Source organism: Eulemur rufifrons, chromosome 8, assembly GCF_041146395.1.
Source record: "Eulemur rufifrons isolate Redbay chromosome 8, OSU_ERuf_1, whole genome shotgun sequence".
Lineage (NCBI taxonomy): Eukaryota > Metazoa > Chordata > Mammalia > Primates > Lemuridae > Eulemur > Eulemur rufifrons.
The window spans coordinates 90,808,859-90,836,773 of NC_090990.1; the positions used below are offsets into that span (position 1 = coordinate 90,808,859).

Genomic DNA, 27,915 nt, shown 5'->3' on the forward strand with positions numbered 1-27,915 from the left:
GTTGGTCCAAAAAGAGTTAGAAAGTAAGTTGTAATTGACTTGATTCTTAAAGGAAGATTTAATTTTTGGTTTACTACTGCTTACTATGTGATGTGAAGCTTCTCTGTCTAGTTCATAGATTGTTATAGCTGGGTGAAAGCTTATAAATCATGTAGTCTCACTCTTTATTTTTATAAGATGAAGCTGTGGAGATTTAAAGAGCCTAAAGTGACTTGGCCAAAACATTTCTTCTGTTAGTAGCAGAATTTGCTTGCTCTCATTTCATTGATCTTTCCAAGACACTGTGCACCTTCTCAGTTCTTCTTGATATTATCTCTTTACGTCTACATTTGCCTTTCTTGGGTGTGCTTATATTTAGATGGCAGAGTTGACTCGAACTCATATCTCAGATGCTATCACTGCTTCAGGAGCTCCCCTAGCAACACTGCATGACCACCAGCGGCAACACTTTCCAGACGTCATGAAACAACTGAGTACCAGAGCTGAAACAGATAGGTTAATATTCATTCATTCAGCAAATATGTAATGAGTATCTCTTATGTCCTAGGTACTATTCTGAGTACTGGGAATACAGTTATGGGCATACAGTCTAGTAGGGAAGATAAACATTAGTCAAATATTCAGTGAAGTGAATGAACATTTACAAACTGAGATAAGTGTTATGGAAGAAAGAAACACATATCTCAGAAATATGTAACACAGGAATTTGAATAGCCTGGGGTACGAGGAGGTCAGAGAAGATTTTCCTAAGGAAATAAATCTTATGGTGAGATTTGGTGGATGAGGAGTCAGTGATGTAAAGGATATAAAGAATAGGCAGATCAAAAGCCTTGGGCCAGGCACATGGCTCATACCTGTAATCCCAGAGCTTTGAGAGGCTGAGGTGGGAAGATTGCTTGAGTCCAGGAGTTCAAGACCAGCCTGGGCAACGTAGTGAGACCCCATCTCTACAAAAGATAAAAACAAATTAGCCGGACATGGTGGTGTGTACCTGTAGTCCCAGCTACATGGAAGGCTGAGGCAGGAGGATCTCTTGAGCTCGGAGTTTGAGGCTGTAGTGAGCTATGATCATGCCACTGCACTTCAGCCTGGGTGACAGAGCAAGACCTTGTCTCAAAAAAAAAAAAAAAAGAAAAAGAAAAGAAAAAAAAAGAAGGGAGAAGAAACATGACATATTTAAGAAAAGAAAATAAAAGAAGACCATTTTAACTGGAGGCAGAGAGCAAAGAGCAGAAGGGTATAAGATGATGCACAGATCAGATCATGGTAGGACCTTGCAGACTTTAGGATTTTGGAATTTATTCTAGGAGCAATGAAAAGTAATTAAGGAGGTTCTTTAGGCAAGGCTGAGTGGCATGATCATATTTGTGTGTATGTTTTTAATCATCTTTTGACAACCTCTAATTCATAGATTTTAAGTCTTTATTAACACTCATTGATACTAGGAGTGATTTTGTGGTTATTTTCCTTAATAAAGCAGAAAATACTCTTTAATGTGTTATATGTCCTTTTCTATTGAATGCCTTTTTTTCTCAAATACTTTGTAACAGTTATTTCATAATTTCTATTTATTCAAGGTTTTTTCTCGTATTCCTTTCAAGTAGTATTTAAAATTTTTCTGTTATTGGGGACTTTGAATACTTAATCAGTTTTTATCTCTTTGTAGGAAAAATCAATCTGTTTTACTCTCTCAGAGTAAAGACGGAACTCTTGACTCAAAGCATCAGAAGTATTCCCCTTCATATGACAGTTATTCTGAGTCCTCAAGATATAAGAATCATGGTCAAAGGTGAAGATAGTTTGATTTCTTTATCAGTACAGTTTAGTAAACTCTGATAAGTGGCTTAAACATTGCTTTTCTTTGACTTCTTAATCTTGTTTCTTTAAATCGAACAGTGTTTGCCCTTCAAAGTGCTGGCTTTTCCATTTAATTTGCTAATTTATAAAAATAATATAGCTACTATTCCTTGAGAACCTACATTATACAAGCGTTGTATAAATCTCTGCTTTACGACCCATTTTGAACTTGAAGAAGAAAATCACTAGAATTTGTTTTTTGTCTAACATCATTTCCATAGTCTAAAATAAATATAAAATAAGCAGCAAATAATAAATCATTAGCAAAAAAAATAAATTGAGAAATGCACATTAAAATGATGTATAATATAACCACATTTATTTAAGAATGTATTCCAATAGCAAATGGCAAATTTCAACAATGCTAAAACCGCAATTACTTTTGCACCAACCTAATAGTTTTCAATTTATGGTTCCATCCTTGGATTAGAAGGTGTTAGAGGCTCCTTTCCAGAATTCTTAGAGGTAAGACACTGACATTGCCAAGTGTAATAAAACTTCAATTTAAAAAATTAAATCATGAGACTTAAAAACATGAAAATTAATGTGGGAAAAGTACCAGTTATTATTAAGTACTTATTATGCCTCTGAAACTATGTGATTTCATTTAACCTTTACTGACACTACTTCACTGATACGTCATTTAAGCCATCATCTGGATTACTGTGGTAGACTCCTAATAGGTTGTTTCCCCATCCTCTAATCTTTCCCCACTCTATTCATTAGCCACATGGTAACCAGAGTGATTTTTCTAAAATGTGCAGCCAATTTGGTTATTCGCCTATTTGAAACTTTTGAGTATTCCCTCAGAACATTCAAGGTAACATTCATATCACTTAGCATAGTATAAAAGTCTCTTTATAATTGAGCCTTTGGTCCAATTCCAGCCCTGTGTTTTAGCATTTCGTCTCTTAGAATACTCTACTAATTCTAACTACTTACAGTTCTTTAACAGAACCATGTTCTCTTTGTCTTCTGTGCCATTACATACGATACACCTTCTTTCTAGACTCTTCCCTCCTTCATTTCGTTTAGTTTACTTTTACTTACCCTTCAAGAATTGGTGCTACCCTAGTCTGCTTTAGATACCCCTTCTAGAAACCCAGTACCCATTAGCAGTCACTCCCTATGCCCCTGTCTTGCACCACTAATCTGCTTTCCATCTGCATTCTCTATGGATTTGTGTATTCTGGATTTTTTATATAAATGGCATCATTACACTATGTGGTACTGTGACTGCTTTCGCTTATCATAATGTTTTCAGGGTTCATCTATGTTGTAGCATATGTTACTACTTCATTTATATGGCCAAATAATATTGTATTGCACAGATAATACCACATTTTATTTATCCTTTCATCAGTTGATAGACATTTGGGTTGTTACCACTCTGACTATTATGAATAATGCTGCCATGAACATTCATGTACAAGTTTTTATGTGGATATATGTTTTCATCTATCTTGAGTATATACTTAGGAGTGGAACTGCTGAGTTATACGGTAACTCTGTTTAACTTTTTGAAATAATTTAACGTATTAAGAATTGCCACACTGTTTTCCAAAGCAGCTGCACCATTTTAGATTCCCATACCAGGAATGTAAAATGTTTCCACATCCTCACCAACACTTGTTATTGTCTTTTTTTTTTTTTTTTTTTTTTATTATAGCCATCCTAGTGGGGACCATGTGTACTTGTATCCCAAGAACTTACTAAAGTGTAAAGCATACAATGGATAGTCTACTACATGTTTATTAAGAGAAATGATTGACACATCACTACTGATTGGTAGAATTGGGGTTCAACCCCATGTCCTTCCGACTTCGAAGCCCTTGCTATTTGTTGGCTTATATCTTTTACCTTACAGCTTTATTAGAAGGTTTATCTTTTCAAAAATACCTATTAAACCAGACAATTGCATTATATTATGATAAATACTATCATAGAAATATAGACAAAAAACAGCAGGAGCACAGGGGTAGAAGTGACCAAACCTTCCTTGAGGGTTAGGGAAGGATTCGTGAGGACTTTGCAGAAATGACACTTGAACTTAGTCTTGAATTAGTAGTCCATTAGACAAAGAAGGAAGGGCATTCAGAAGAGGAAATAGCATGTGCAGAGGATCTCAAAACCTGGCTCATGATAGGTTCCTAATATATTTTGTTTTTTTAAATGAATGAATAAACTAAGAAAAGCAAAGAGGAGAAAGGAAATTTCACAGAATGTATGTTTAGTTTGTTGGCTGAAGGATAGCCAAAAACAGAAGTTCACTTGGCATTTGGATACAGGAAGGGCAAAGATTTGAGGCTCAATCTAAATGACAGGAATTAAAGTTGTAAGGATGCATAAGATTGCCCAAGGAGAATATGTGGCATAAAAGAGAAAAGGGCCAAAACAAGTCCCTAGGGTACACCATCATTTTAAGGAAGATAGAAAAATTAAAAGCAAGTAAAAGAAACAGGAAAATTTGTTTGAGAGGTGGGAAGAGAAGCAGGTGAGAATAGAATCATGGATTATAAGAAAGGAGAGCTCTTTTATTTAACGTTTAATTTTGACATAATTTCAGCCTTACAGAAAAGTTGCAAAAGTAAGAAAAAATTGTCAAATATCTTTCATCTGGATTACCTTAATGTTAACATTTTACTACATTTTCTTTAGCAAGTAGACCTTTTTAAAAAGGAGAAAGAGGTAAACACCATCTAATGTTGCAGAGAAATAAATTATCTATTGGATTTGGCAATTAGAAGTTTAGATAGAGTTTATTAAGAACAGTTTTCTGAGCTGGGCATGGTGGCTCATGCCTGTAATCCTAGTACTTTTGGAGGCCAAGGCAGGAGGATTGCATGAGACCAGGAGCTCAAGACTGGTCTGAGCAAGAGTGAGACCCCGTTTCTACAAAAAATAGAAAAATTAGCCTGGCGCCATGGCTCATGCCTATAGTCCCAGCCACTCAGGAGGCTGAGGCAAGAGGATTGCTTGAGTCTAGCAGTTTGAGGTTGCAGTGAGCTATGATGATGCCACTGTACTCTAGCTTGGGTGACAGAGCAAGGCCCTATCTCAAAAAAAAAAAAAAAATAGTTCTAGCAAAGCAGTTGGGATGGAAACAGACTGTGATAAATTGTGATGTTAATGAAAAGTCAAAAAGTAGAAACAGTGAGTAGAAGCCCCCTTTCCCAGAAGTTTGATTTTGAAATGAAAGGAAAAATAGTGGTTGTCTGTTATGATTAATTGAACGTGAAACCTTCCTTTCCCCTACTCATCTTTTCCAAGATAGTTTATTCTCAGACTTATATCCACTTTTTATGTTTCGTATTACATCTCTCTTCATTTCATATCTTGATTATAAAGCAGTCCTTTGGCCAAATAAGTTTATTTTGAAGTTACGATTCTTATTTTGCTGATGTTTTGTTTGTTTATAAACAGAATTAGTAGTGGTAGCAGCCATCAAGAAAGTCCTTCAGTCCCATCTCATAAGGAAAATGAAAAGAAGCTTCATAGTGAAAAGATGGAGAGTTCCATTGATGAACAGGTTCAGACTGCTGCAGATGATTCTCTACGAAGTGATAGTGTTCCATCTCTTCCTGATGAGAAAGGTAACTTTCTTTGCACATATATTTGTTTGGAAACTGGAGGAAAGGTGATCTTCGTTTATAAGGTGGCAAGTAACTTGACTGAAACTGTTTTCTAGTGTTTTGTGGAAAGTAGAAGTTAAAAGTGATGGGCATGTATATTTAGCTTGAATACTTTCTAAGCAAAGTATTAAAGGCGTGACCTGGTTTCTCCTTAGTGCTTATATTAATTGAAGGTATTGTTAAACAAAAACGAACCAGAACTTGAAGATTTGGAAAATTCTCAGTCCATCCATATTGTAAAAAATGAGAAAGTGTGTTCTGGAGTGGCTGGACAATTACTTCATAAAGTGATGACCCATGGATTTGATCAGCAGAAGCCAGGAATAGAGATGGGATTATACCATCAGAGACACTAAAGGAGAACTTTCAGACTTTTGGGATTCTATAGGATGGAACAGTAGAGCTTCTCTGGCTGTGAACATGCCTTATCCTTCAAGAAAAGGGAAGAATAACTCCCAGGACAATTCAGAGACCAGCAAGGCTGCCAGTTACCAAAGGCCCAGAGCACAGAGGCCTGTGTAGCAAAGCTGTCTCCTTGTTGGTTTCAGAGAGTAGGGTCACCTCCACACTTTTAGGGGCCAGTCTGCCCCTCTCCATATCTTAGGGGCTGAGGGTGTAGGGCTGCTGCCCCAGTGGGCCTAGAAGGCAGGGCAGCTGCTGTAATGGGCCCAGAAGGTGAGGCTGCCACCGCAGTGGGCCCAGAAGGTTGAGGCTGCCACCACAGTGGGCCCAGAAGGTAGAGCATCAAGCCAAAGAAGATTATTCTCTAGACTTAAGAGCTAATGGAATTTGCCTTGCTAGATTTTAGACTTGCTTGGAACCTGTCACCTCTTCTTTTCTAATTTCTTTCATTTGGATGATAATGTCTATTCTGTGCCTGTTTCACCATTATATTTTGGAAGTACATAACTTGTCTGGTTTTATAGGTTCACAGCTGGACAGGAATTTTGCCTCAGAATAAATCATACCTTGAATTTCACCCATATCTGATTTAGGTGATGTTTAAATAGACTTTGGACTTGGAGTTGATGGATGCTGAAGTAGGTTAAGACTTTGCAGGCTGTTGGGATAAGGTGAATATATGTTGCATTCAGAAAGGATATGAATTTTGCAGGGCTAGAGGGTGGAATGTTACAGACTGAATTGTTTCCTCCTCAGATTCATATGTTGAAGCCCCATGTGACTGTATTTGGAGATAGGGCCTTGAAGGAGGTAGTTAAGATTAAATAAGGTCATCAGGGGGGCTGTCTTAATTTGGTAGGACTGGTGTCCTTATAAGAAGAGGCACCAGGAGTACACACATACAGAGAAAAGGGCAAGAAGGTATCTCTCTATAAACCAGGAAGAGAAGCCTCACTAAACCAACCCTGCTGACATCTTGGTCTTGGACTTCTAGCCTCCAAAACTGTGAGAAACTAAATCTGTTGTTTGGCCACACATTCTGTGGTATTCTGTTATGGCAGTTCAGGAAGGCTAATATAATAGTTTGTAAATATTGGGAGGCATGCTCTGATTTCTTATTGATATGCACAGTCAAAAATGTTTTGTGGACTGCTAGGTTAAACACTAATGAAATTCATTTTAGGATTAGGCTTCATAATGACAATTTCTGTATCATGGGAGAAATTAAGGATATAAGAAAATAATAAAGAAATTATTTGTTTCTTGTAGAACAATTTAACTTCTTCTGAATTTTATCTCATTAATAATAGTGTTTGAAGCTGGGCATGTTGGCTGACATCTGTAATCCTAGCACTTTGGGAGGCCAAGGCAGGAGGATCACTTAAGGCCAGGAGTTCAAGACCAGCCTGAGCAATATAGTGAGACCCTGGCTCTGCAAAAAATAGAAAAATTAGCTAGGCATGGTGGTACGTGCCTATGGTCCTCTCTTCTCCAGAGGGTCAGACAGTAGGATCCCTTGGGCCCAGGAGTTTGAGGTTGCAGTGAGCTGTGATGACACCACTGCACTCTAGCCTAGAACAAAGCAGACCCTGTCTCAAAAAGAGGGGGGTGGGTTGTAATGAAAATACTAATGACAAATTTAATTATTGATAATTTCTGTGAGTCTTAGAAGGAAAGATGGTAACCATGTATGGCTTGTTTCATGCCATATCTTGAGTATTTACCATGCTGCCTGGCTTCCAATAACAATGAATAAATAATTGTCACGTGACTATTTTGAAATGTCATGAAGGAGTGACTTTTTGATTTATTTAACTTCTTTGAACAATATTAAATTAAATTACTTGGATTGCTACTTCTGGCCATGTTGGAGGAACAGGGATCAGATTTGCCTTCTCTCCTAAAACAGGTAAAATGTCAGGCAGAACATATAAAATAACAATTTTCAAGATATTGAGCATCAGGCAGTGAATGATGTTTATGCATGAGAGACTGGAAACAAATGAGATGAGTACTACGGTTGTATCAGCTTACTGCCTAAAGAGTTTCCATATTGCGGTTGTACCAGCTTACTGCCTAAAGAGTTTCCATATCGCAGAGCATGGAGCCCAGTGGTCTCCTTCAGTTGAAGAAGTGAAGATAGGAGTCCGGAGAGATCAAGACAGCTAGAGTTCATGGGGCAACCACAATTCAAAGAAATTGAACCATTAGAAAAACTGATATATAAAAGAAAACATAAGAGAAAATTTAAGTGACCTTTGGTTTGGCAGTGACTTCTTAGATACCTCAAGGTATGATCCATGAAAGAAAATAATTGATGAGTTGGACTTTATCAAAATTTAAAAGCTTCTGCTCTGTGAAAGACACTGTTAAGAGGATGAAAAGTCAAGCCACAGACTGGGAGAAGATATTTGCAAGTCACATATTTGATGAAGGGCTCATATCCAGAATATACAAGGAACTCTTAAAACTCAACAATCAGAAAATCACCAACCCAATTAAAAAATGTACACAAGATCAGAACAGACACTTCATTGAAGAAAATATACAGATGGCAGATAGGCACAGGAAAAGGTCTTCAATATCATATGTCAATAGAGAAATGAAAAATTAACATCATAGGATACTACAACACGCTTACTAGAATGGCTAAAATCTAAAAAAACAGACAATACAAATCGTTGACAAGGATGCAGAGAAACAGGAACTTGCATTCATTGCTGGTCAGAGTGCAAAATTGTATGGCCACTGTGGAAGACAGTTTCATGGTATTTTATAAGGTTTGCTGTACAATCTAGCAATCACATCCCTAGGTATTTACCACGTACGTAATTTGAAAACTTATGTCCACATAGAAATCTATACGTTGATGTTCATAGTGGTATTATTCACAACTGCTAAAAACTGGAAGCAACCAAAATGTTCTTTACTAGGAGAACAGATAAACAAACTGGTACATTCATACAATGAGATACTACTTAGCTATTAAAAGGAATAAGCTTTTGATTTAACCAACAACTTAGATGATTTTTTAATAAATTTTACTAAGAAGCAAGCTCATGTGGCTATGTATTCTATGATTCCATTTATATGACATTTGGAAAAAGGCAAAACTATAGAGATGAAAAACGGATGAATGGTTTCCAGGCATTAGGGAAAGAAGATGTAGTTGACTGCAAAGGGAATGCACCAGGGAAGCTTTGAGGATGAAGGAACTGTTATGTATGGTATTTGTATGTTCTCTGTGATGCTATGCATTTTTCACAACCCTGGAACTGTGTATCACAGAGAGAAAATTTTAACATTTTAGTATCAACCCAGATGTTGGGAGACCCCAGGATGTAATGCAGCCTGTGACAAATGAATCTAGCTGTATTACAAATATATGGCAGATTGAAAGGTATGGGATGGTGGGAAGAGCTGACCTAAGTAACTTTGGAAAGTGGTGTTTTGAGTGGAAATTGGAAGACTAATACAATAGTAACAGTACATAAACCTAAACTGCAGTTCATAATTTTATTTTTCACAGGGGTGAAACAGTTCTTTATGTGGGTTGACAGTTCTTTACGTATATATTGGGGTTGAACAAATAAGTAAATGGGTGTTGGATGGTGGGCGCCAGGTTTCTCAGTGTTGGAGAGGTAAGTTACAGATACATAAGAAAGGAAGACCAGAATGAACCCTATGGTACTAGATTAGAGTCAGAGACATCAGTATGAATTATGAATTCATGTTTAGCTGGATGATTCAAAAGCAGTTGTGTGTGTGTGTATGCACATGCATGTATGTGTGGGTTAGTGTACATACCACATATTACCTAGCCATGTCCACTGAGCAAGTACAGAAGTGATATCCCTATAGTAAAAAAGACAACTAGTGCCTAGTTGTGGTTTCTAGACATTGTTCTCGAATGAAAGAAAGCAAAGCTCTTTGGAGAAATGATTGATTCTATGGCTGCAGGGAAGATTCAAGATGAGCCTGATGCATCTTGTAGTACCAGAAAGTGAGGAGGTATTCAGTAAAGAAAAGAATGAGGGGGAATGCCAAAGGCATACAGGAACCAGATTGAAAGAGCTATCATATTTCTAATTAAGCATGGAATTAGAAAGATATTTTAGGCCGGCTGCAGTGGCTCACTCCTGTAATCCTAGCAATCTGGAAAGCTGAGGTGGGAGGATTGCTTAAGCTTGGGAGTTTGCCAGCCTAAGGAAAAACAAGACTCCATCTCTATTGAAAATGGAAAAATTAACCAGGCATTGTGGCACATGCCTGTAGTCCCAGCTAGCCTCTAGTCCTGGCTATTTGCGAGGCTGAGGCAGGAGGATTGCTTGAACCGTGGAGTTTGAGGTTGTAGTGAGCTATGATGACGCTATTGCACTCTAGTACAGAGTGCAAGACTCTGTCTCCAAACATCATAATAATATTTTAATTTGCATTTCTTTGATTTCTAGTAATGTTAAATTTTTTTTCACTTTGACTGTTTATATTTCCTTTGTTAAACATCTGATCTTGGTCTTTTCCTATAGATGTATTTGTGGTTTTTTAATTGATTTGTAAGAGCTCTTATCTTCTTTCTCTATATTCTTATAGATTCAACTTCTATTGCAACAGAATATTCCCTGAAATTTGACGAATCCATGACAGAAGACGAAATAGAAGAAAAATCATTTCGATCTTTACTACCTTCTGAGAGTCATCGCAGATTTAACATGGAAAAGAAAAGAGGCCATCATGACGACTCTGATGAAGAAGCTTCCCCAGAAAAGACTACGCTGTCTTCTGCCAAGGTATGTTTCACTTTATCTATGGAGGTAAATGGTTGTGGATGTGTTCTCTCAAAGGTATGAGGATAAATTTTATACCTGAACTCAGTTGTCAACTACCAGAATTATTTTCCTTAGATTATCAATTTTATGTTATTTTTTCCTATAAAATCTGGCTTCACTTTCCTTGTAAAGTAGTTTTTGTAATCATATAAAGGACTTTGAGGATCTGAGCCAATATTATCGCTGTGGCTTTTTCACTTGCTTCACTCTTCTAACACTTTATTCTATTTAGAAATTTATGTTCATTCTTCTTCCAAAATGTAAGCCTTTTAGTTACTGGGAACAAAGTCTTACCCCACATTCTATCCCTAGGACAGTACCTGGCTTGCAGTTGTTTATTAAAGTTTTATTGGCTGAATAAATTAGCAGATGAATGTTAATCCCTCTCACATGCCTTTTTATAAAGAATGTTGTCTTACATGGTTGGTGGCCTTATTAAATACATAATTTGTTTTTATGAATGTGTACCTCTTTTAATGAAGTTAAGTTCCAAAAGGTTTAGAATGTGATAAACTTGAAATAAAACTCTGCTTTAGGAGCTGAGCATGCCATTCTCAGGAGGACAGGATAGCTTTTCTAAATTTACTATGGAAATGGTTCGACAGTATATGAAAGAAGAGGAAATGAGGGCAGCTCACCAATCTTCACTCTTGCGTCTCCGTGAAAAGGCCTTGAAGGAGAAAACTAAGGCTGAGTTAGCCTGGCTAGAGCATCAGAAAAAGTGAGTTCTTTCAGTGAGCATAGTTTTCATTAATTTTTTTCTTTCATAAAAAGGAAATGATTTATGTTTTAAGATGTTTTTGTTCCCTCATTAGTTTGATTTGAGCAACCCAGTTTCTCAAGCTAGAAATGTGGCAGTCATACTTGATTCATGTTACTTTGAAGACTTTCTTCCTACTGACATAGCATTGTCTTTGCATTTTTCTTTTATCACTTAACTAACTCTTAGGGTATGTTGTCATTTTATACTTCATTTTCCTACAATGTTATGAACTTCCCAAAGTCCTTCTATCTTTAAAGGACGCAATTTAGGGCTTGCATGTATTATATACCCAGTAATATTTTTGTTGGGTTATGAATTGCTGCATGTAGCAACTGTTTTCCACTTTATAAAATGTTAAATTGGTTTATAGACTTTTAAGTTTTCAAGAATTCTTGGCCAGGCACGGTGGTTCACGCCTGTAATCTTAGCACTCTGGGAGGCCGAGGCAGGTGGATCGTTTGAGCTCAGGAGTTCAAGACCAGCCTAAGCAAGAGTGAGACCCCGTCTCTACTAAAAAATAGAAAGAAAAATTAGCTGGACAACTAAAACATATGTAGAAAAAATTAGCTGGGCATGGTGATGCATGCCTGTAGTCCCAGCTACTGGGGAGGCTGAGGCAGGAGGATTGCTTGAGCCCAGGAGTTTGAAGTTGCTGTGAGCTAAGCTGATGCCATGGCACTCTAGCCCAGGCTACAGAGGGAGACTCTGTCTCAAAAAAAAAGAATTCTTGACATAATACAGGTAATAGAAATTTAATCTTTGCCTCAATAAAAAATATTATTTGCAGACATCTGCGAGACAAAGGAGAAGATGATAAAATGCCCCCACTCCGGAAGAAACAGCGTGGTTTGCTCTTAAGGTTGCAGCAAGAAAAGGTATGTTAGGAAAAACACTCCTTTAAAACAACTTATCATAAGGCAAGTTAGTTTGTGGAATCTGTTATTTTGCCTAATCTCTTTTTCTTATTTCCTTAAATGAGATTTAGTTAATACCACTTTTTATGCCCATACTACTATAATTATAGGAGTTGCTTGGTAGTTTAGTGTATTTTTCCTAAAGGATGGTGTGCCTCTGCTAACCTAATACAATATACAGTCAAACCTTCTGCTTTTATACTAAGTAGCATAAAATATTCTTTTGAGATACATACTTTAAAAATTAATATGTTTTATTAATTTGGATTAATTTTTGTCATTGTTTCCCTAAATGGATTTTCATGACATATTAATTACATATTGACAAATATTTGGGGTTAGTGGACTTAGACCTTGGTTTTGAATTCTGGTGAGGCAGTATGGTGGTGTAGTGGTAAAGAATTCAGGCTCTAGAGTCAGATTGTCTAGGCTAAAATCCCAGCTCTACCAATTATTAGTTTCTTAACCTTGATGAGTTAATTAATTTCTCTCTGCCTCAGTTTCCTCATTTGTAAACTGAGGATGATAATAGTAACATACTTTATAGGTTTGTTGGGAGAAATAAGTGAATTAATACATAAAATAAACTTAGAGTAGACTTTGGCACAATGGTAAGTGCCCAATAAATGTTAGTTGCTATTACTTGAATTCCAGCTTTGTCACTTGCAACTATGTAATCATGGTCAAGTTTAAGTAACTCTCTGAGACTTAATTTCCTCATCTGTAGGAGTGGGATTATACTTCATATGGTGGTTGTGAGAATAAAATGAGGTAACATATGTAAAATGTATTTCACAGTGCCTGGTAAGTATTCAATAGATTCTAGTTTTTTTTCCCCTTATTGACCTGTTGTCAGGTACTGGCTACTCTTTAATTTATCAACCTAATTATTTGAGTTATATATAGGACTATTACTTAGTTTTTTTATAAATTTGCCCCAGGAAACATTACTGATGATATGAATTTGAAAAAATTCTCAACTTTATTTTTGACAAAATTCTGTCTTTTTAATCCAGAAAAAGTGGTTTTAAAATAAATTAAAACATTTTTTAGTTAAAATAAGTAAACAACTTTCTTGAGTGTTACAATAGCTTTCTGTTTGTAAAACAGAATAAAAGCAAGATTTATAAATATTTTCTCCCTTTGTATGGAGTTTCTTTTGACTTTGACAGTATCCTTTGAAACATAAAATTTTTAATTTTGATATACCTAGTATTGCATGCCTGGTGATAACATTTTTTTGGTTTTGTTAGTTTGAAAATGTATTTGTTTCGCCTTCATTCTTGAAGGATATTTTTAAGAGGCCTAGAATTATTTTCTTTCAGCACTTTTAAAGTTTTTCCATTGTTTACTGCTTTCTATTATTTTGGTGGAGAGATCACTTGTTTTAATGTTTTTTTGAAGGCTCTTTTTATGATTTTTTAAAAATTGTCTTTGAGTTTTCAGTAGTTTTATTAGGTAATTAAGTATGAAATGTTCGATTTCGTTAAGTAGTGAGTGGACAGTTGATATCTCTGATATTTCATTTTGACACTTCTTGTTTTTTTTTTTTTTTCCTTATTGTGAAGGCACATCCTCAGTCTTTCAAACGCACATTTTGGCTTGTGATTATCTTTCAGATTTTTTTTTTTTTTAGAGCAATTTTTGTGAAACCATGGATAGGTCAAAAATTTGTGTTGTTTTTGAGTATAAGTTCCATCATGGAACCAATGCAGTGCAGACAGCTCGAAATATTATCGGAGCGTTTGAGAAGGTTGTGGCTAATGAACGCACAGTACATCAACGGTTTGAGAAGTTTCATTGTGATGATTGATTTTTTTTCTTTTTCTTTTTTTTTATTATTATTTCAGCATATTGTGGGGTTACAAAAGTTTAGTTATGTATATTGCCCTTCCCCTCCCTGCCCCCTCATCAGAGCTTCAAACGTGTCCATCCCCTAGACAGTGTGCATCGCACTCATTATGTATGTATACACCCATCCCCTCCCCCAGCCACATCTGCCTGACACCCGATCAGTGTTATTCCTGAATGTGCTCTTAGGTGATGATCAGTGAAACCAATTTGATGGTGAGTACACGTGGTGCTTATTTTTCCATTCTTAAAAATGAGCCATGTGGGTGACCTGAAACCAAGATGGATAATGATGAGCTGAAAGCCATAGTGGAAGCAAATCCATCTCAACCTATGTGTGAATTAGCAGCAAGGTTTGACATTACTATTGCAACAATATTGGACCATTGGAAACAAATGGACATGGTAAAGAAGCTGGGGACAGATGGGTACCATGTGAATTAAACAAGCGTCAGAACAGAAATTGTCTTGAAGCTTGCCTTTCTTTGCTGTCATGACATAAAGGCGAACTATTTCTACACCATATTATTACGTGTGATGAAAAATGGATTCTATTTGACGATTGCAAGCATTCAGTACGATGGTTGGATAAAGATGAAGTGCCAAAACATAGTCCAAAACTAAATATTCATCAAAAAAAGCTGATGGTGTCTGTTTGGTGGTTCAGTGCTGGTATTATTCACTATAGCTTCATGAAACCTGGTCAATTGATTACAGGGATGTCTACTGCAACCAATTAGACAAAATTATGAGGATGCTTGAGATTAAGCAGCTGAGATTGGTCAGTGCAGACAGACCAATCCTTTTGTAAGGCCACATGTTGCAAAAAACAATGCTGCTCAAACTACAGAGACTGGACTTGGAAGCTCTCTGTCATCCACGTTATTCACCAGGCCTTACACCAACTGACTACCACTTCTTCCAGGCTTTGGAACACTTCTTGCAAGGAAAAATATTCAATTCTCAATAAGCTGTGGAAAATGCCTTTTGCGATTTCATTGCCACTTGCTCTCCAGGCTTCTTCACTGCTGGCATAAACAAGCTACTGTTAAGATGGCAAAACTGTGTCAATAATTTAGGCGCATACTTTGATTAACTGCACTACTACTTGTTTGAGATATAATAAACTAAACTTTTGATTCGAAATTGGGCATCTCATATTTAATGACGTAATACCATGATGTGCTTAGGTGTGGTTTCCTTGGTGTTCATTCTTTCTAGGGTTTGCTGAGCTTGAATCTATTGGTTGTATTTCATCAATTTTTCAAAAATTACTTCTTGTATTGCTTCTGCCCCATTCTTTCTCTACTTTCCTTCAGGGACTTCAGTTAGACATGTTAGATCTTTTGACCATTTACCACATCTCTCTCCTGCTCTGTTTTGTTTTTATTTCATTCTTAAAGAAAAAAAAATAACCTTTTAAACTAAACTAAATACATTGTCCTTCCACTGGGAAAGTTTTTATTGTCCAATTTTTGAATTCATTAGTGCTTCTTCTGCTTTGTCCATATAATGTTAAATCCATCCAATGAGTTCTTAATTTTGTTTTTTTAATAGATTTTCATTCTTTGTTGAAATTATCTACCTTTTAGTCTATTTTTCTGCCCTTTTCTATACTTTTTGTACACATTATTCATACGATTTTAACTTTCTTATCTGCTATTCTTTTTTTTTTTTTTTTTTTTTTTTTTATGAGACTGTCTCACTCTGTTGCCTAGGCTAGAGTGCCGTGGCATCAGCGTAGCTCACAGCAACCTCAAGCAATCCTCCTGCCTCAGCCTCCTGAGTAGCTGGGACTACAGGCATGTGCCACCATGCCCAGCTAATTTTTTCTATATATTTTTAGTTGTCCATATAATTTCTTTCTATTTTTAGTAGAGACAGGGTCTCACTCTTGCTCAGGCTGGTCTCGAACTCCTGAGCTCAAACGATCCACCTGCTTCAGCTTCCCAGAGTGCTAGGATTCTTGTCTGCTATTCTTTCCTTGTTTTTTTTCTTGTCTGCCAGTGTGCAGCCATCTGTAGGTCTACTACTGTTGTCTGTTTTTATTTTTAATTATCATATGATGCTTTTTCTTTGCATGCCTAGTAATTTCTTTATTGAATGCTGGGCACTGTGTATAATAACTGCAAAGGCTCCAGCTGGTGTCTTCTTCCCCTGGAGAGGATTTTCATTTCTTCTATGCTGTTAGAGTCATCAGTGGTTCACCTTAATCCATTCAAGGACTGAGCTGGGTTAGGGTTGGGTTGCAGAGTTGGTAAGCTTTGGTCTACGTCTGGTTTGCATTGTCCTTAGGTTGTGGCCCTCCAGGGATTTCACTTGAAACTCGGGTAAACCTTTTTTTCTCAGCACAAGAAACTGTAGTGATTTCTGCTTTGCTTTTGAGATGTTTCTGGCTTAGCTCCTTAGCCTTCTGTCTACTGCTTCAGAATTTGGCAAATACTTTCAGGAGGAAGAATGTGAGTTTGAGGCCTCTTAAGTCTCCAGTTTTATCATTTCAGCTTTGCATAGATAGTTGAAGTGTTAATTGGTATAACCATTTTGGGAGCAGTTGACTGTACCTAGTTAAGTTGAGGACATATGTAAAATATGACTCAGCAGTTCTTTCTTGTTATGTAGCCTAGAGAAGCTTTCACATTTGTGCAGGGGAAAATGGAAACAACTTAATTTCTTTAGTAAGACAGTAGAGGAAACTGTGTTCTTGCAAGAAAGTATAATACTGTAGGAAAATGAATGCATTAGATATTAGCACTATCTATACAGATATCTGAAATGATGGTAATATTCTATATCTGTGCTATCCAGTACAGTAGCTACTAGCCACATGTAGCTAGTGGCTGTCATATCGGACGGTTTATTATTAGATCTTTATTTATTAAAAACCATAATGTTGGCTTTTATAGAAAAGCAAGATGCAAAGAATACGTACAGTATTATACCGCTCATAATTTTTTTTTAAATAACCACTTAGTAGTATATGTTCTGTGGAAATAATTCATGCATCAAAAGTACATGTAGGAATGATATACTTCTGAGGAAGAAGGAAAGAAAGGAAAAAGATTGGAGTGGAGTTTGGTTTCACCTGTAATGATTTATTTTTGAAACAGATTTGAAACAAATATGCAAACTGTTAAATATGTTTAACACCAGTGTTGAGTGACTATGTTTTCTATTTGTAGTACTTAAGGATTTTTTTAAGTAAATGCGCAAAAAATACTCTTTGATCTAATTGGCTACCTATGGAAAGTTGCCATTTAGAAATAAAAGAATCAGAGCATAAGAATATTTGTGCTAAGATATTTATTATAGTTGTAATTACATATTATAACTATGTGGCAGAAATGGGGAGTTCAGAATTAGGCTCTTTTGCTGGATACCAGAGTACACTGATTGTTGTTAGTTCAAGAAAAAGTATTTGTGCAATTGTTTGAACTATAGGCTGAACTAGCCACTTTTTTCATGGAATACCATTTTCACTTGAAAGAATGATATGAAATTATCAGTCTGTTGTAATTATGATTATTTAAATTAAGGAATCATGTTAAATTATTTTACAATGATGGAGTTGCGTGACTTTTTTCCTTTGTCATTACTTAAAAAACTTTTCAATGTTACTACTTTTATTTTAAAATACTATACATATTTATTTTTAATGTATATGATGGCTTTTAAAAAATGTTACTTTAGACTTTTTTCCTACAAAGCTCAATCCCTCTCCTAATTCTTTAAACCCTAGGCAGAAATAAAACGTCTTCAAGAAGCCAACAAGGCAGCTCGGAAGGAAAGACAACTGATTCTTAAACAGCAAGAGGAGATAGAAAGGATCCGACAGACCACCATAAAACTACAGGAGAAGTTGAAGTCTGCAGGGGAGAATAAACTGGTAAATTACACGAAATAATTGTTTGTTTTCTGCCTCGTGTTGCTTACTAATACCCAACCCTGTCTTGGGTTCTAATTTGGTGTTCATTCAAGCAGTACAATACAAAAATGAAGTAGGATAAAGTTCTATGTATGTGCCAGTCTTGGTCCATTTTCTGTTGCTATCACTGAACACCTAAGACTGAGTAATTTACAAAGGAAGAAAATTTATTTCTTACAGTTCTGGAGGCTAGGAAGTCCAAGGCCAAGAGACTGCAACTGGTGAGGGCATTTTGCTGGCAGGGACTCTGTGGAGTCCTGATGTAGTGCAGGGAATCACAGGGGGAGGGGCATGCTAGCTCAGTGCTTTCTTTCTCCTCTTACACAACCACTAATGACCCACTCTCATGACCTCATTTAATCCTCATTACTTCCCAGACGTCCCACATTTCAAATACCATGGTCTGATTTCTCACCCTCTTAATATTGTTACAGTGAGGATTAAGATTCAATGTGAGTTTCCGAGGGGACATTTAGACCATAGCAGTGCCTTAACGTATAGTGAGAGTTTTAATTTTTTTCCTATGAAATATTCAAGTTTTGAAAGGGACACATAATTCTTATACAGTATTAGTTTAGTTTAAAATGTTTTTCAGTTATAAACCAAATTGAGACAAAGAGCTTTGCTCTTGCTTATTAATCCAAATATATTCCTCTGAATTAATGGGAAAGATTATTTTGCTCTTTATAGGATACTTATTTCAGCCATCCAATTTTAATACAAAGATACAAGATTTAAAGGAGGTATTCAGACAAAAAATTTGGACCTATTCTTTTTTTTTCCTCTCACTTTATCCCCATTCCCCCGTAACCTTTCCCAGCCTCTGGTAACCATCATTCTACTCTCTGTCTTCATGAGATCAATTGTTTTAAATATTTAACTCTCATGTATGAATGAGAACATGTTAAGATTTGCCTTTCCGTGCTTGATTTATTTCAGCTAACATAATGTTCTTCAGTTCCATCCGTGTCGTTGCAAATGGCAGGATTTCATTCTTTCTTTGGCTATATAATATTCCATTGTGTATGTGTAACACAGTTTCTTTATCCATTCATCTGTTGGACACTTAAGTTGATTCCAAATATTGGCTATTGTGAATAGTGCTGCAATAAATGTGGGAGTGCAGATATCGTTTTGATATATTGAATACCCCTCGTTTGGATATAGACCCAGCAATATGGTAGTTCTATTTTCAGTTTTTTGAGGAGCCTCCATACTGTTCTACATAGTGTTTACACTAATTTACAGTCCCACCAACAGTGTGTGAGGGTTCCCCTTTCTCCACATCCTTGCTAGCATTCATTATTGCCTGCCTTTTTGATAAAAGCCATTTTAACTGGGGTCAGATGATACTCATTGTGGTTTTGATTTACATCTGATGACTAATGGTGTTTAGCATTTTTTCATATACCTGTTGGCCATTTGTGTGTCTTCTTTTGAGAAATACCTGTTCAGATCTTTTGCCCATTTTTAATCGAATTATTTGATTTTTTTTCCCAATTGAGTAGTTGGAGCTCCGTATATATTTTAGTACTAATCCCTTGTCAGATGAGTAGTTTGCAAATATTTTTTCCCATTCTGTGGGTTTTCTCTTCCCTTTGTTAATTGTTTCCTTTGCTGTGCAGAAGATTTGCAGCTTGATGTGATTCCATTTGTCCAATTTTGCTTTGGGTGCCTTTATTTTGGGGGTATTACTCAAGAAGTATGAAAAAATTTGGCCCTGTTCTAAGGTACTATAAAATGTCAGTATAGTGTTGGAAAACTCAGACTATGTAGCAGTATAATTTTTAAAATTCCTAATATTCTGTGCTTTGATTTTTAAGATGCCCTTTAAATTTTGAAACAATCTCAAACTTAGAGGTTAACATTGATACTTTACTACCATTTAATCTACAGACCCTTTAAATTTCTTTAGTTTACACAATGATTTTTTTTTATAGCAAAAGTAAGTTCAGAGTCACATACTGCATTTAATTTTCATGTTTCTTTAGTCTCCTTCAGTGTGGAAAATTTCCTTGACTCTCATTATCTTGACAAAGATCATGAAAGTTATTTTGTAGAATGTTCTTTAACTTGGGCATGCCATGTTTCCTCATGATTAGATTAAGGCCGTACATCTTTGGCATAAATATTACAGAAGTAATGCTGTGTTCTTCTTTTGCATTTGATCAGGTGGCATATGATTTTGATTAGTCCATTACTGATGATGTTGACTCGATCACTTGATTTAGGTGATGTCTATCAGACTCCACTCTAAAGTTACTGCCATTCCCTTTGTCATTAATAAGTATTTGCATGGAGATGTTTTGAGATTATTCCACATAAATATCCTTTCTTCATCAAATTTACGTTTATGCTCTTATCTATATCAGTATTAACTCATGGATTCCTATTTTACCCAGCCTTATAATCTGTTACTATCATTATTTATTTGATGCTCATTTTGTCCCAAATCAGGCCAATAAGAGCCCCTTTCATGCAAGTTTCTATGTCCTTTTGGTATATCCTATCAGTCTTGAGTCCTTCCATGCTTTCTGGAGCAACAAGATGTTTTAGGATCATTTTGTACTTTCCCTGCCCCAGCCTTAGAATTAGCCATTTCCTAAGGAGGAAAGTTATTTAGAAACCAAACACTGGTGCTAGGAGTACTCATTGCTATTCAGGCTTTGCTTATCCTAAGTAACAAATCTAGGGCATATGTAAATGTATGTAGAGGTAGTAAACACATTTGTGTGTGTGTGTGTATATATTAAAAAAATCGTGAGTTCATACTGATTCCTCTAATACCAGTCCAGCACCACAAGGTTCATTCTTGCTTTCTCTGTTTTGAAATTCCCTTCTCTGACAGATAAATGGTTAACATTTTCCTTAACATAGTTAACGATTTGATCATTTATCCCATGAACCCATCTTCCATAACCACTACCACCCGCTTCTCCATGTGGATACCCTTCTCATCCCACTTGGGCTCTGACTCTCCAAACTGGGCTATTCCTCATCCCCTAAACCCTTCTCTATACCTTTCTTACCCTCTTTGGACACTGACACCTGTGCCAGAAAGTTCTCTGTGGGAATGCCATCCTCACCATGTTTGTGTTTCTGACTTCATATGCTGAACCACTAAGACGAAGACATTCTCATTGTCCCACGTGGGCTCTGATTCACTGCAGAATGGTGCCCTCTTCATCCCACGCAGGTTCTGAGACCTCACTCAGCCTCCTGTCTCCCTCCACCCTTTCATGGACACCTGCCTTGTTCTCTGCCCCGTCTAATGAATTTAAGACTGAACTGTTCAGGGCCGGGCGCGGTGGCTCACGCCTGTAATCCTAGCACTCTGGGAGGCCGAGGCGGGTGGATTGCTCAAGGTCAGGAGTTCGAGACCAGCCTGAGCGAGACCCCGTCTCTACTAAAAATAGAAAGACATTATATGGACAACTAAAAATCTATATAGAAAAAATTAGCCGGGCATAGTGGCGCATGCCTGTAGTCCCAGCTACTCGGGAGGCTGAGGCAGTAGGATCGCTTAAGCCGAGGAGTCTGAGGTTGCTGTGAGCTAAGCTGACGCCACGGCACTCACTCTAGCCTGGGCAACAAAGTGAGACTCTGTCTCAACAAAAAAAAAAAAAAAAAAAAAAAATAAGACTGAACTGTTCAGGAAGAAGAAAGGGAAGAAGAAGAGCTGTACTTTGTATTTTTCACAAAATACAAACAGTCATGACTATCCCTACCCATGTTCCTGAAAAATTAGAATAAATGACTATTTGTGAGTGACATACTAAGTAATTAAAGTTTTACTTTTTGCTCATCAGAAATAATGTATTGATTAAACTAATAGTTCCTATGTGTTTTCGTTATAAACTTTTTTTAATTTTTGAAAATAATATTTTTCCATAGGGAATATTTTAAAGGAACTAATCTATCCCCCAGTATGATTAAAATAACTTATGTCTTCTGTGTATTCTTCATGTCTGTACATATATGTTTTATATAGTTACAGTGTCTAATTTTGTATTCCTTTTGAGTGGTTCAACTTTAAAAAATCAGAAAAGACATTTATTCAGTGTTCATAAGGTTACAAGTGCAATTTTGCACATTGATATATTGCATTGTGGTGAAGTCAGGGCTTTCAGGGCATACGTCACTGAAGCAACATACATTTTATACCCACCAGCCAACCTCCCATCACCCATTCCCTTCCCCCTAACGCAGTCTTTCGAGTCTCCATTTTCCATCATTCCACATTCTGCTTCCATGTGTACACATTATTTAGCTCCCGCTTATAAATGAGATTATGTGGTTTTTGTCTTTCTATGTCTTAGTTGTCTCACTTAAGATAATGGCCAGAGAACATTTAAATACTAGATTACTAGTGGCAGAAGTTCTTTGGATTTCTTACATCTGTTCTTTTTTTTAAATTATTAAATATTGTGATATTCTCATTCTCTCTCTCTACATATATATGTGTGTGTATATATATATTTATATATGGTGATAAAATATACATAACATAAAATTTACTATTTTAACCATTTTTAAGTGTTTGATATGTTTTGTCCTTTAAGAAATGTCTTATTTTCAACATTACATTGTTTTGAGGATAAACTTAGTGTTTAAGATAACTTCAAGATCCTTTTAAAGTCCAGTAAAATTTTGCTTCTTTTTGTCGCAGGACTCTCATAGTGATGATGATACAAAGGATAATAAGGCAACTAGTCCTGGTCCAACTGACTTGGAGACCCGTAGTCCTTCTCCCATCTCAATTTCCAGCAGTGAAACTAGCAGTATTATGCAGAAACTGAAGAAAATGAGAAGCCGGATGGATGAAAAGTAATTCATTTTTACAAATATCGTCTGTTTAGTTACCTTGAAAGTAGTGGCAACAAATATTTTTAATATACTTCATTAGATTGAGGCAAGAAAATATTTTATGGATTCAGTAGCATTTTAGCAGAAGTATTAGATCAACCTAGAAGTCAGTTAACTGTATATCTTATTTATAAGACAGTTTTTCTCATTTTAATACAGACAGGTTTCTTATTAAAAAAAAAAAAACAAAAAAAACCCAAAGTAGTATTTGCATGTGTACCCATGACAGTGTTTTCTAAGGACATGTCTACCAACTTGGGGGAGCAATTAATGGTACATTCTGATATCTCATCCTGTGACTCTCTAGTGGCTCTCAGGCTTATCCAAATAGGAGAGTGAAATTTTAACCTCGTGAATAGGTATGAGTTGCTCAGCTGAAACCAGAAAGGCTGAAATTCTCCTGGGATGTTGAATGATTTGGCAGTCTAACATTGTTCTAAAATATTACAAAGAATTATTTCTTAAAGATGCTTAAAGAAAGCTACTTCTGCTTAGATGTAGCTCAGTTGTACATCACCTTTGACCATATAAAATGATGTTTATGTGAGAGTTTACTTTTAGGAGTATATATTTAATTAAATATGGTTATGAATTAGCTGCTTATGGACTGTATCCTTGCCTCTATAACCACTATCTGTCTCACATCTAGCTTCCTTGAAATACATTATATATAGAAAAGAGAGACATTAGAAACTGTTGTTGACTGTCATTTTAAGTTAGCAATTTGAATCACAGATTGAACTTAAATTATATCTTGATATCTTTTGGCAGTGTACTACACATCAGTAAATATAATAATGCTTTATATTTATATGTGATACCAATGTATCATTTAATTAGTTTTAGAATGGTCAAAAAGTTGTAAACGAAACCCATACTTTCTGTAGGTGCAGTTATTATATTGGCACTATATTGTAAGAAAGCCATTTCGTAACTTGAAAATACCTAAATTGATTATGAAAATAAATTTATAAAAATAAAAGGAGGTGAAGCCAAATATTTCCAAATATGTGAATATTCCTTTTGGATGATTTCCATGGGATAGACTAAGTATGGCTTCTTCAAATAGGAATTTATTGAAATTTACCTTTCTTCTTTTCCTGAAAAAATTTTTCAGTAGCCTGTGTAGGCATGGTGTATTGCTCCAGGGATCTTTGAATTAAAAATTAGAATAATCTCTCATAAATTTTCATCACTGATTTGACATTTTATATCTGTTTCCAAATGTCTTTGAATGGTAAGTGTTGAGGGGAAGACAGTTTGACAGTGATTTCTTCATTGATCCCTTGCTCTTCTATTTCACTAAGATCTTCATTGCCAGTCTGTAAGAATATTCTAATAATTTAATCACATCTGTAGGAAAAACTGCTAAGCCTAGTCTCTTTGTGGGGTCAATCAGTTTCTGTGGTACTTATTTCAGATTTGCTTAAAGCTTTAAAAATCCTAAATAACAAATTCAAGTTTCGAATTATTGCCTTCATTCCAAATTTTGTTAGTTACTGTCATAGATTCCAAAATATTAATCACATAGAATTTTTGTATTATTGCTTTACCTTCCCTTATCAACTGCCACAGTAGACTTTTGAGAAATTTGTTAAGGAAAATAGCCCTTGGAGCATTCAGTATCTTCTTGATCTGTTGTTTGAGGCAATTGCAGTTGTGCTTGTGGGCAGTTATGGCAAAGAAGTGTTTGGAGGATGGTGCTGAAGTTTGAGGATGTGAGAGTAGTTTCCAAAATTAGTGATACATTAAAAAGGAAGATTATTACGCACTCTTTTTTGGAAAGCAGCTATGCTCACCACTATACCACCAACACTTGATGCTACACTATTTTTTGATCTCTGGAACAAAGTAATGTGAAAACTAGCTTTTAAATACCATTTATGTTACCAAAGCTTTAGAATTAGATCTCCTTCAATGATGTTGGAGTGTCAACTTAATAAATAGGGAGCTGATTAATTTTGCAGTCATTTGCTACAGTAAACACTAAACACCTAATAACAAAATCATTTGAACCTTTGCCACTTTGTGACCAAGAACTATATTTGTTCCATAGTTTTGCAAAGGCAGTCAGTCCTTTTTTATTGATATAAAACACCTGTGAAAGAGCAGTCATCCTTCTCAATAAGTTTAGCTAACTTTTAGAGGGAACCTTTTCATTATATGTCATTGCTTATTGTTAACTCTCTGAACTCTAATTTTATAACAGATATTTTTCTGAAGTGATTATACCATTCTTGGCTACGGTGAAACATTTCCTTTTGTAAAGTTTCACTGAGACAACAATGCCTTAGTTAAAATTTATATCTCTAGAGCTCCCCTCCACCCCAGCTCCATTCCTCCTCCTCCTCTCTCTCCTCTCCCTGCTTTCCTCCAAAACCAAACCAAAACAAAATAAAAAATTTATATCTCTAATATATCGCTTTTCTTGACCTCTTTATTGAGTTGCCGTTTTATGAAAAATTTTCATTTCTCAGTACAGTAAAAAGCAAAAGAAAAATCAAAATATGAAGGACAATAGTAATAATGAAAACATGTTTGCAAAAGACACACAGTAGATCTAAGCCACAGATTGAATAGCCTTCAGTGTTTTTGGTTTTATTGGTAAAGGCAATCTGAATTTTGTTTATTACCGTGAAGGACATTATAATAGAAGTGAATTGCCTACAATCATGAAACAGATATTCATGAAAAAGCAGCATGCAATTGACTGTTCCTGTTATTTTGCCAATTCCATATCCGAAAAATTTTGAGCAAATGAAACACTGAAAGAATGGTGTTATCTTCATCTTCAAGTGTTGCATTACTTAAAATAGAACACGGTATACTTTTCTTTCATTTGTTAACAGTAGCTTGTTTTTCCATGTTATGTATTAATTATACACTTACTTCCTTAGCAATTATTTATTAAATAATGTGTGACTATGCTAGGTTCTGAGGGATATGAAGATAAATATAAACCCTGCCCTCAAAGAGCTTAGAGTCTAGATGGAAAAAAGAATGAGTGGCAAGTTCATTGAGAGTCAAGTATCTGGAGCAATTTCTAAGGAAGTTCAGAGGAGAAAGAGAAATTTTTCCTCATAGGAGTATATAAAGGAAATTTTTGCAGATAAGTGTTGAGTGTTAAATATACTTTTTTTTTTTTTTTTTTAAAGAGATGAGGTCTCACTATGTTGCCCAAAATGGATTTGAACTCCTAGACTCAAGTGATTCTCCTGCCTGAGCCTCCTGAGGCAGCTAAATATACCTTTGAATTAGGAAGTACTTTCTAGCATAAGAAGCGGCAAAATAAAAGTATATAGTTATTTTTTGGTTTTATCATTCATTGGAGACCAAGGTTGTGTGGATAAATGAAGCCTTTAATCATGAAACATCTTAAATATTCCTTTACACCTCCCAGTTTGCTTAGAAAACTGTTAAAGGAGCAAAACTAACTTACTTGGTTTTAAATAATTAATCAAAAAGTTAAGCAAATAAATATTTTATGACATTGCTCTGTCTAAAAGTATTTATGGTATTATCTGATCAATATTAAAATCTTCACCGTTAATCTGAGTTTAAAAAATTAAGAATTTTTAAGGGAAGGCTTTTGATATTCCATTAAAGAAGACATTTCAATTAGAATTATTTAAAATAATTTATTAAATATCATTGCCTTAAATTAAATGTAATTTTCTTAGAAAAGGTTCTCGTCTGAGTGTAGTAGCTGGATAAATCCTGATAGTCTGATACTGTGTTTTTATTTTCTACAGTTCTAGGTCAGGAATAATGTACTGTGTTTTGTTTATGTAGGTATATGCAAATTATTAGACAATTTTAAGTAATAGAATTGATTTTGCTATAGAGACCTCAACTGCATTTTCTTTTAGGTTGGTGCTATCTATATCCTCATTTATCTTCCTCTTTGAATATTATTAAAGATGCTAAAATGGTAGAAAGAATTAATCCATTAAAAAATTTAAAGCACTGTGTTTTGTTTTTACTTATAACAGTAATAGAATTAAAGAATTATAGATCCAGAAGGAATAAAATAATTTAAGTTATTAAGTTTTTGTTTTTTTTTTTTTTAAGAGTGAAAAGTAGTGTTTTAGTGTAACTGGTCTCAGTAGTTTGGGGATGCATAGCATTACATAAGGAATTATTAATATAAGGAAGCAGCAACAATTTTCTTCAAGATCAGTGCTAAATAGAACAGTGATTCTTCATTTGGGGGGAGATCTTGAATTTGCTTCTATATCAGATGAATGTTACAGGACCTTGCCTTAGAAAAATGCGTATACACATGCATACAGTTTTGCATGCAATTCCAGAGGGTTCATGAACCTCTTGGCATACCAGTGGAGTAATTAATGATAATGAAGCATAGTAATAACCTAAACAGATATAGAATTGTAGATGATCTTTTGTGACGCTATTAAGATTTTAATATCTTTCAAAATCAAAGGATTTTAGACTTAGAAGTTTCATTTAAAATTTAGATCATAATTTTGTTCTTTTAAATTATAGCATGATTTTATAATTTGTTGGGATAGAATCCACAATTGTATTAACTCAGTGGGAAAAAATTCTTATTTATGTCACATGGTCTAGGAGTGTGTTTAGGTATAAAGGAAAGTGGGAGAAGGGATCATAAAGTATTAGTAACTAGAAGGGTTCCTAGGGAAGCCATTGAGTATAGTCCCCCTGTTTCACATGAAGAAAAGGAGGCCCCCAAAGATTAAGTAATTTGCCCCAGGTCACACACATAGCAGAATGGCAGGCCTAGAACTAGAACCTTGCTCCCTAAACTTCAGCCAGCTAAAGTTAAAGTTACATTAGCTTATCTACTTTCAGCCTCAGATTTTTTAAAAACTACTTTGATGACTTAAAGTTATCTTCAGTA

The 27,915-nt window shown here is 35.6% G+C and overlaps 1 protein-coding gene across 1 annotated transcript in view; it reads left to right on the top strand.

The window, feature by feature from the left end:
• CEP350 (centrosomal protein 350) overlaps positions 1-27,915 on the top strand; it is a 159,567-nt gene that overhangs the window by 82,322 nt on the left and 49,330 nt on the right. Inside the window, exons 20-27 of the mRNA XM_069480283.1 lie at positions 359-495; positions 1,667-1,789; positions 5,281-5,450; positions 10,482-10,678; positions 11,254-11,438; positions 12,268-12,355; positions 17,982-18,128; positions 22,837-22,994. Of these exons, the coding sequence (XP_069336384.1) occupies positions 359-495; positions 1,667-1,789; positions 5,281-5,450; positions 10,482-10,678; positions 11,254-11,438; positions 12,268-12,355; positions 17,982-18,128; positions 22,837-22,994 (1,205 nt within the window). The remainder of the gene's footprint in view (positions 1-358; positions 496-1,666; positions 1,790-5,280; positions 5,451-10,481; positions 10,679-11,253; positions 11,439-12,267; positions 12,356-17,981; positions 18,129-22,836; positions 22,995-27,915) is intronic.